The sequence below is a fragment of the Lipotes vexillifer genome, unplaced genomic scaffold (assembly GCF_000442215.2).
Source record: "Lipotes vexillifer unplaced genomic scaffold, Lipotes_vexillifer_v1.1 scaffold1084, whole genome shotgun sequence".
NCBI classification, from domain to species: Eukaryota; Metazoa; Chordata; class Mammalia; order Artiodactyla; family Lipotidae; genus Lipotes; species Lipotes vexillifer.
In genome coordinates this window covers 508,207-518,208 of record NW_006785495.1, presented here as the reverse complement: position 1 = coordinate 518,208, position 10,002 = coordinate 508,207, and the positions used below count along the sequence as shown (strand labels likewise).

The 10,002-nt window shown below is 42.5% G+C and overlaps 1 protein-coding gene across 1 annotated transcript in view; it reads right to left on the bottom strand.

Annotated features, from left to right (window-relative positions):
* Nucleotides 1–264: 264 nt before the first annotated feature.
* The window catches only part of CTXN3 (cortexin 3), a 10,837-nt gene continuing 1,099 nt past the window's right edge, over nt 265–10,002 (bottom strand). Inside the window, exons 2-3 of the mRNA XM_007457610.1 lie at nt 7,913–8,127; nt 265–1,439 (exon numbers count right to left, since the gene is read on the bottom strand). Of these exons, the coding sequence (XP_007457672.1) occupies nt 1,104–1,352 (249 nt within the window). The 5' untranslated portion in view covers nt 1,353–1,439; nt 7,913–8,127 and the 3' untranslated portion in view covers nt 265–1,103. The remainder of the gene's footprint in view (nt 1,440–7,912; nt 8,128–10,002) is intronic.

Genomic DNA, 10,002 nt, shown 5'->3' with positions numbered 1-10,002 from the left:
CCTAAGGAGTTTAGATGCAAGCTTTTCCTATCAGTACAGAAGTTGGAATAAGAGGTTTTCATATCTCTCTTTTTGGGGGACTTAAACAGTGCTTAGAATAGGTCTCATGTGTCAGAAAAATTTGTGGGAGCCCTTCCTGAAATGGGAGAGGGATGAATTACATGACCTTTTGTGGTCTTTGCTCTCTTTCTCAGAACAGTTAGTCCTCAGTATTCGATGCCACTCTCTGCCTCCCGAGCGCTGAAATAAGAGAGGAGACGCTTCTGTTTCCTGAAAAGTTTTATTTGGTTTCTATTCAGTCATAAACACACATTCCTCTTAAGACTGTAAAAGTCTTCTCCTCTAAACAATTAACTTTTTATTTTAAAAAAAAGTTGAAGCAGTACTTACAGCCTATTATTTCAACCAGTTGTGCAAAGAAAGTAAATTCAGGTTATGTATAGTTACCTCTACGCATGTTATTAATATGAATACCCAGAAAGTACTTGGCCTGGTAAATAGTTTTTAAACCTCCATAAGCCTTTGAATTCAGTTTTATTTGAAAAGTAAAATGATATCACCCTCACCCATATTTTCCAAGGATCAACCACCTCTTCTAAGCATTCCTATTGCCTTTCAGTGCTCTTTGCTTTAGGAGAAAACAAGTACCTCCTTTGGGTCCACTCAGCAACTTCTTCCTCATTCTCTGCCCAGGACCCAGATTCCCATGAAAATAAAACAAACTGGGAGACATGATTAGAACAAGGAAGTCTCTTTTGGCCCTGCCATCAGATTCAGATCAGATCATTTCTAGTCTTTTTCTCTGGTCAGGTCCGGTAGGGCTTCATTTTAGGCAAAGTCACTATAGATGTTCTCAGTTGCACCATCACACACATTCAACATTCATTCATTGAGTAAATATTGAAATTTAAACCTTCCTATTTTGGGTTAGGAATATAAACCTCCATTTCCAATATCCTCAAAAGTTCACTGAATAAACGGATTGTGGTTCTAGAACCAGATATGGATAAAATTTGAGTTGCTGAGAACGTTGACTAAAGAGAATCCTGCGCCAAGACATGAAGCATTTCTCCTCCTCAGGATGGGTTCCTGCTCCTGTCCTGTTAAGCAAGGGCATGGTCAAACTGCCCTTTCTCCAGGCCTTCAAGTCCGTCAGCCCAGGTAGAGGTTGGCATGCTCCGATACGGGTCCAGAAGAATCCGAAAGCACCTGACTATGAGAATGCCCAGGAAAATAAACAACAAAATCACAAAAACAAATGTGGTTTTCTGCTCCAGAGACATGCTAGAATCTGATGACACATTCCCAAGGGGCACTAGGGGTGAAGGGACAGGCTGTCCTCCATCCATCATCCAGAGAAGCTGGAGCACAGGGTCTCCCAGGTTCCTTCTCTTCCATCATCAGCCTGCTGAGATCATGGTGGCTGCACCTTGAAGAAGCTGCAGAATAAAGAGAGGGAAGGAGAAAGAGTCAACGCCAATGGGCAACTTTATTTCTAGGCTCACCGTCATATTTTTCAGAGAAAAGAAGGAATCTCTAAACTTTTCTCCAAGGGCTGGGCCAAAAGAAAGCCATGTAGTGATAGAAGAATAGATGCCTAGGCAGTGCCTACCATGTTCCCTCTTGTCTTTTCATGTCCTATTCAGGACCCCCTCCCTTTGGTCCCTGCCATCCCCACTGGCTTACTAAAATCCCATTCTATGTCCATTTTCCCTCCAGCCCAAATGAAGCCAGAGCCCTTGTCTTTGTCTGTTCTCAACACAGCTGAGCCAGGTATGCGTTTTCAGGAAGTTCTTTATGAAAACACTACCTAATCCAAATGGGAAATAGAAGAAAAATGAGGACCATTAACTGTGTACATTTACAACATAAAGATTGCTAGGGGGCTTCCCTGGTGGCGCAGTGCTTGAGAGTCCGCCTGCCGATGCAGGAGACGCGGGTTCGTGCCCCGTTTCGGGAGGATCCCACATGCCGCGGAGCGGCTGGGCCCGTGAGCCATGGCCGCTGGGCCTGCGCGTCCGGAGCCTGTGCTCCGCAAATGGGAGAGGCCACAACAGTGAGAGGCCCGCATAACGCAAGAAAAAAAAAAAAAAAAAAAAAAAAAAAAAAAAGATTGCTAGGTCTGTGAAGGTCAATGAAAACAGTGGAGAACTGGGTACAGAACCTTGTGAGCCTGTGTTAATGACTCCCTAGCCATAAGCTGGCTGACTAGTATAGCAATACCTGTTCAGTCCCTCCCTTCCCACCACTGGTCTCCACTCAGTGAGCGCCGCCGTGACTCCCTGGACCAGTCTTCTCCAGCCTCGGCCTTTGTACGAGGCAAAGTATCAAGTCTTCTTCTCCTAGCTCAACATCTTATAATTCCTAGGCTTATCCCATAACTCAGGTTTTAGAACAGGTACACAATTCATTTGGGGGCTGCACTGATGGGCAGCCATTCCAAGAAGATCCAGTAAATAACCTAGTCATCTCAATTCAAATTATGAGCCACATCTCCCTATAAATAAGTCTGGGGTCTCACTTCTTCACAGGGAAGCCACGACTAGAATGATTTAAAACTCAGTTTTAATTTGCAATTTTACCACCCTATGCTGATTAAAAGGCAGATGCAAGGATACGGTTAACCCTCTTTGCAGCCTAATCACGTGTTTTGAGGGGCCTGCTAAAATATAAACACATACTCTTACTCTCTGACCCTTTTACCACCAACCCCTTTTAGATATACCAAATTGAGGAGAAATTAGAGATGAAAGCATTTTGAGAACTCTACAAATCTTTATAAAATGTAAGCCTCTCCCTTCCCAGCATATTGTGTGGTGCCCAAGTTCCTATTAAAATAACTTCATTTGGTCAAATCATCAAATGTCTCTATTAAATTGCAGTATTTTATCAAGGAAAGTGACACATTAACACATTAGTAGGGATTTGTCTTTGAATACTGTTCCTATTTGAAGGAGGGAGAAATGTGGTAGATAGAAAGGTAATTGAAGGAATATCTTGCCGGGAACAAGGGGATGCTAGAAAGGACTTGTGGGAAGCAGACATGGGTACTGTGAGCAGATCGTCCAGCAGGAGAGTCCTGGGGAAGGATGAAGGAGACTGGGTAGAGATGAGAAGAGCAGGAGATGGTTATAAAGGGAGATGGAGATCCAGAGATCCAGAAAGAAATGGCAACCGTTTCACAATTTTGCCTGGGACTGATCGAAATCCCTAGAAAAGCCTGCTTGATTTTAAACCTGCAATCAGCTAATCAATAATTTACAGATTTGGAAAGCTCAACAGCATGCTTAAGTTAAAGGAAGCATCAGTATAATAAGATGCAGAAGTAGAAATAAATGTAATCACTTGGCCACCACAGTACAAAAATATTCAAAGACCTCTAAATTTTGTAAATGTCTGTCTTAGAGTAAAATGTCCCTTTTGGGTAGAAATGATTCTTAGGAAATGTTCACGATTGCTTTTACCTAAAAAATGAAATGTTTCTTTTAGATGAACAGTGGAATTTGGGCGAGTAAATTATTTCAAAAGATTTTGACACAACCATCATCATTGTTAATAAAAATAAAAGGCAGTTATTTTAAGTACAAGGAGGACCAGAGTTACTCGTGGCAGTATTTTAATCCTGACTGGCTTCCCCCATCACGCAGCACACCTGTGTTCCCTTTGCTGGGTCCATTTGTGTGTGCTCAGGAAATAAAGTCTAATTTTAATATGGACGAAGGAAACCTTAGTTAAAAGATGCCATTTTCAAAAGTCATATAATACATCCCTTTTCTCAAACCAAGCTTCCTGGACTCTGATGTTCACAAAGTGTATACACCCTGAATTAGTCACGAAGCCCTGTGTGAGCAGTCCATCCCAGCCATGGTCCTTCTCAGTATAGGCCACTCACTTTAGTTAATTTGCAAAGAAGCCCTCTCTTTCTTTCCCCATACTTCCTCTATACTGCGTCATGATTCATCATTCTAAGCTCAAGTCTTACCACTCCTCCCCTCTGAAAACCCACGTGCTCCCACGTCCAAGACCCTAACCCACCCATTAACCCCCTTATGGACCCAGTACCCTTGTTTTCTGGACCACAAATTAGATCATATACTCTGACAGTGGAATTTTTCTAAGGTATTACTATATTTTCAAAGTAAGTTCAAAAAACAACAAAGATCAAATCACATTTGGTTTTGAGTAAAATGACCAGTGGACAAAAACAAACTTACACGTAATTGATCTGCAGACACCTAAGGAGAGCGTCCTGACTGTCTGCTCTGCAGCTCTACCTGACACCTGCTATTCTTCGAACACCTCCAGGTTTCCCACCTCTGAGCTTTGAGTCATGATGCTCTCTGCCTGATCCTCTCCTCCTCGCCCTATTCCCACGTCTCTCCCTCCCTCGGGGTCCACACCAAATCCCACCTCCTTGGTGGAGCCTCAGTCTCTCCCTTCACCCAAGGCACCAGGGCTTCCTGCTCTGTCCCCAGCAGCATTTCACCTGCATCCTGTGGCAGCATCTATTACAGGACGTGTCTCCACGGTGTTCGTCAACGTCCCCTTATTAAACAGCAAGGTCCTTGAGGAATTCCTTGCTGCTCTGGGGTCACTGGCTCTCTAAATAGTGGTTGAAGCAAACCTCTGGCCCCTTAGAGTCCAGGGAACTGAATTCAAACTTGGAGGTGCCGGCTGATACAGAGAAGGGGAAAAAAAGCACATGTCATCCAGCCTAACTGGGATGTCAGACCATTGTGTTTGAAATAGATCCTGTTTCAGAGAATCACAAATAGTCTGGGTCACAGTGACACTTTAATAGTCATAAAGCTCATGATTTAAGAAGCAGTTGTTTGGTTTTTTTAATTTTCTTTGGCCTCAGTGCTGATGGGTCCAAAATAGAGAAATCAGCTAGAATTAAGCACTCTCCCTATGTTTAAGGGGTCAATCCTTTCTTACCTATATTGCTTTTTTGGTGGGGAAGGTTAGTCATTTAAAATATCCTAAATCCCATTGTCTTAAATGGAAACTATCAATGTCAACACGTACCCATCTCAAGCTTGGGTCCTTCAGACTTTTCATCTCATTAGCATCTTATTTTACAATCTCACAGTAAGAAAAAATATTTTATCTGGAGAAAATCTATCTTAAAACAATGACGTGTTTCTTATTTTTCAAGTGGCAGCAACAGAATCAGTTCAGTGCATTTGTCCCCTTGTCCTGGGAAACCACACACAGGCATTTGATTTCACCATCTCACTGCTGTGGTCCTCAACTCAGGCACCCTCCCTCCCGCAATATATTGCAATAACAGCTGCAGTATATGCAGTACGTGTGTAGTCCTGCTTGGCACATAGTGAGTGTTCAAGAAATAGGTGATGATGAACGACTGTTTTCTCTTTAACTGATTTTTGTGCAAAATGAGATTTATTTCTAATTTTCCAGGCAGGAATGGAGATTGTAAGTAAACCACCCCAAATCATAAAATTCAAAAGAGTAGCGTCCCCCAAAAGAATGTCGGAATCAGTAGGAAGTCATCATCCCTCAGCTGTTAATGGCATGCAGGATACAGTGAAACAATGCAGTCTGTATTTTAAGTACTCCGAAACCACATAATTGCTGTACCTAATTTTTGAAACTTCTAGGCCACAAACCTAGTTATATGACTTGACATAATTTCAAAAGTAGATGTAAAAAGTAGTTTGTCCATTGAACAAGAACACTCACAGGCTTGTCCAGTATACACTCACACATGACGGACAGGATACTTTGTCCCACAAAGACATCCTGTGTACCTTGTTTATATTTATCTGGCAGCGTGGTGAGACCAATCTGTAGACTGTAACAGGAAGGGAATTGGCTAGGTAAGCGGGACTGAATTTGCAATGATCGGCAGGGACAAACTTCCTCAAAGTGCTGCACTATCCTGCAACAGTTCTGAAACTGGCTGTTGAAATGTTAACCTGGCTTTTAATGATTGAAGTAATACATATCCCGAGACTGACGCAGAAGAGAGTCACTGTCGACTTTCTGAGCTAAAGGAAGCCTCAGCTGCATGGCTGTTTGTATAGCTGGAGTGTCTGGAGGCACTCCCCACCCTCCATCCCACCCAGCCACCCCAGACGTCTAAAAATCCCATCAACCCTATTATACATCTCCTCCCACAATTGGGAGCCCTCCACCAAAGCCACCTCATCTCTTTTGGAAATTCTGTGGCTGAATCCAGTGAACAGCAACTTGCATTCCAGGATATATATGCAAAGATGCAAAATATTTCCTATAAATTCAAAGAATTCATGGCCCTCTTGGTGGCCAGCCAAGACCTTCAGGTAAAGATTTCCTGGCTCTTTCTAAGTACTTCCTGCATTTTAACCACGACTCCCCCCACACCATTTTCTCAGCTCACATAAATACATGGCTACTTCCATATTCCTCTTTTCCAAATACAGCACTCCTGTTCCAATACAACAGCCCTGATGCTGCCGAATTCACAGGATGGTTAAGAGTAAAATTATTTTGAACACTCAAAAAATAGACCAAGGCTAGTAGAAGGTCCATAAACAATGATTTTAAAGACAAGTGAATGTGGTCAGCTACAAATGTCAACAGGCAGTTTCAGAACTGCTGACAGCCCCCACTACTGCACCAGGAAGTCTGTTTCCTCTGCCCATCCCTGCAAAGTCAGCCTGCAGACACGTTTGCTTGGGTTTGCGAGTAAACCCTGTTGTACCTGGTTCACCATGCTGGTCAGCAGGAGACCTTTGTCTTCAGCCTGAGCCCTAACCTCAGTTTTACTTCTTCCCTGTCTTCATCTTCCTCCTAACATCTGCTTAAAGAGTTTTAAAGGCACTGCAGGGCAAGGTTGCAGCCTTGCTGAGAACAACAGAAAAATACCATGCAAAAGCCCAGTCAGTAAATGGGGGTATCGAAAGGCACCACTAGCAAACTGGAACTTTTAACTTCAAACAATAAACCTTACTGTTCTACTCAGTTTTCTTTCCCTTGTGTGTCTCCTAGTGAAAGAGAGTGCTTGCTGATACCTCAGAAGACTAGGGCTGCACACTGCTCATCACCCAGGGACACCAGAGACGGTCAGCACCATCATTATGAGTTGTTGGGTTGTGATCCTTTGTAAACAAATTAGAACATCCCTGTTACATTTTGGAAGGTTGGATGTTTTAGGTGAACAGAAAAAAATATATTGTAATGGGCAAAGAGCTTTCAAGAATAATTTACTGCAGCTTAGCAAAGAAAAAAGCCTGTTTCACTACCCTTTATCCAGTATCTGTAGCATTATAAACTTAAGCATGCTTTAAAGATAAAGGCATCATTACATTTCACCCGCTCGCATTAACTTAACCTAGCAACTATTTAATTAGACTTTATCTGACAGCTAGATCTAAATTCAGAACTTGGATCCAGAAAGCATCCATGCGATCATGGCTCATGCATATATTTAAAGTTAGAGAAAAGCGTTTAATTAGCCCATTAGAGATACAGATTTTGGTCAAATACCTGGATCTGGCTGAACAAACACTTGATCCATTTCCTGGTGGAACAGTTACAGGTAGTTACAAGCCTCTTTAGTTTCCATTCTTCCCAACCAAGCTGTGTTAAAGCAGTAGACAGTGGTAAGCTGCAAGCAGCTGATGGCACACCCCAGAGCTAAAGCTGTTGTTTCAGGCTTAGAAACTTCCCATTAACACCCCGAGTTAAAGGAGCATCCTCTTTCTGTGTGAGGCATCATTAGCGGCCAATACAGCTGCTTCTCTGAGGCGAGCCATGATTTCGGTTCTGCCTCAGCAACTCTTCAGAGGATTCTGCTTCAGCAGCGAGTAGAGGCAGTATCCTAGCAGTGTGTCTGAAATCATCTTCAAGAAAGCATTAACATTCAAAAGGAGTATGGGGGAAACATCACAGGGCATTCCCATACCTTTTCAAAATCAAAGCCATAAATCTACCAGTGCTCTGTTCTTCTCTATTGATTGTTGACACTGTTCCTCTTTGCGGGTGTTAATTAGCACCTTGCAGCAACCAGCCTCCAAATTGATCATGGTTTATGACCTTCAGGCCAACTTAATTAATGGGAAGACTTCTGGGGAAGGGCATCAACTTAGCATTTGGGAGGTAAAGGGAAGACTCCTTTTCCTAAAGAAAACAAAATTGCCCTTTCAGAAAAGCAGCAGTTATGAGTGGCATTGAGGAAAGAACAATTAAAAGAGAACAATATCCTATGTTTACCACCTGTTTGTAAATTGACTAGGCGGTAGGTCGCCAGATCCAGTGTCTCCTTTGGGCAGCCTGCATAACTGTGACCTTGGCAGTGACCTCACCCCACACAGGCCATCAGAGACCACTTGATGAATAAAGACAGATCTTTGTTAAGAGAAAGTTGTACTAATTCTAAAGGTACTAGTTACACGACACAATACTTATCTTCCTTGGATAGAGTGCCTGAATAAATTTGGAAAATATTTTAGGATAATATTCATCTTAAAAAAAAAAAAAAGGTGCTTCTCTGGAAAGAATTCAGCCTACTCCTTAAGATGGAACATCCTTGATTTTTTGGCAACTCACCACTTTCTTTGTTTAAGGGGAAACACAGCAACAATACCCACCCACCAAATGATGGGGTGCATGGTATTTAAAGCTAACTCTGCCAGTGCCTGTCAGCTCTGCTGTCTTTTCAGCTCTTGTGAGAAGCTGGCGGTGACCCAGTAGCTCTAGGGGATTGGAACGGAGCTCATTTTCTAAGAGGAAAACCCCCATCTGCTAGCAAGAGACAACAATCCTGGATAAGTCTCAGACCCAAGGAAATTCAAATGCTAAATGTTAGGATCTAATGTCAGAATCAAATGCTTGACATTAGAACCTAACCTCACGAGAAACATGAAGGTTCTTTACCCAGATGTTTTCCAGATTTTTAACTGAAATTCCTTTCCAATTAGTGTAACTTACTGTATCTTCACACACACACAACAGTGGAACAAATGAAATCCAACAGAGCACTGCCATTCAATACAAACTGGTGTCCTTCATGCTTTTCAGCCGATGGTGCTGGTGGACAGAACTCCCTGTCTCAGTAATGCTAACAGAGTGTGGTTCAGGGGACATTCTGACCTCACCCTCACTTATATACTTGTTCCATGTGGCCATGTGGTAAGAAATGACTCTAGTTAGAAACGAGCCTGGATTACTGCGGTCTCCCCTGCCCGGAGGCCCCTTCAGATATTGTCGCCTTGCTATGGGTAGAGGTGGCAGGGAACACAAGAGGGCTGTAGCTGTCCTCTAGCTACTCTGCAGGCTGAGGCCATCCCAGGGAGATGAGTGCCTGGCCTATTTATAAAACTCTCCAGAGAAGCAGATTCCAAATCCCCCTCTGACAACCTCTGTTTAAACTAACTCCTCCGTTGCTTACTTAGTCTAAATGAGTCGGCCCATTTCTTTTTATTCTATCCCCACTGCAGTCATTAACCACCACAAGATTCTGTTAGAATGCGCTTCCCCAAGGAAGCTGAACTAGGTAAACCAAAGAACATTTGATGAAGATCTGCTGCTACAAAGATCTTCCAGCCAAGTTTGGATATTTCTTTTATAGAATAATCATCATTGGAATGATTGGTATCAGCCCCTCTCCCATGCAGTTACATTACTTCAATCATCATGAATTCTGAAACAATGAATAAGGATTTACAAAAAGTTTATCTCTTTGAAAATTTCACAGTAGGTCCTAGTCGTTTAGTCATTAATAATCTTTATAGCTCTTCTCTGAATTCCTCCCCAAATTTCTGCTTTCTTGTCCAGCTTTAAACAGGGAGCACAGGAGGCCACACAGAGCTGTTTCATGTTTCAGACTAACATGAAATTGTGATGAAATAGGACGATTTCATAGGTTATATATGCTATTCTTCTCTGATCCATTCGGATCCAAGGGTTATTCCTGGGTGTCAATTCAATCTTTCTTTTTACTACACAACACCATGAGTTAATATTGTCGGAAATCTGTTTTAAGAACTTTCCCTA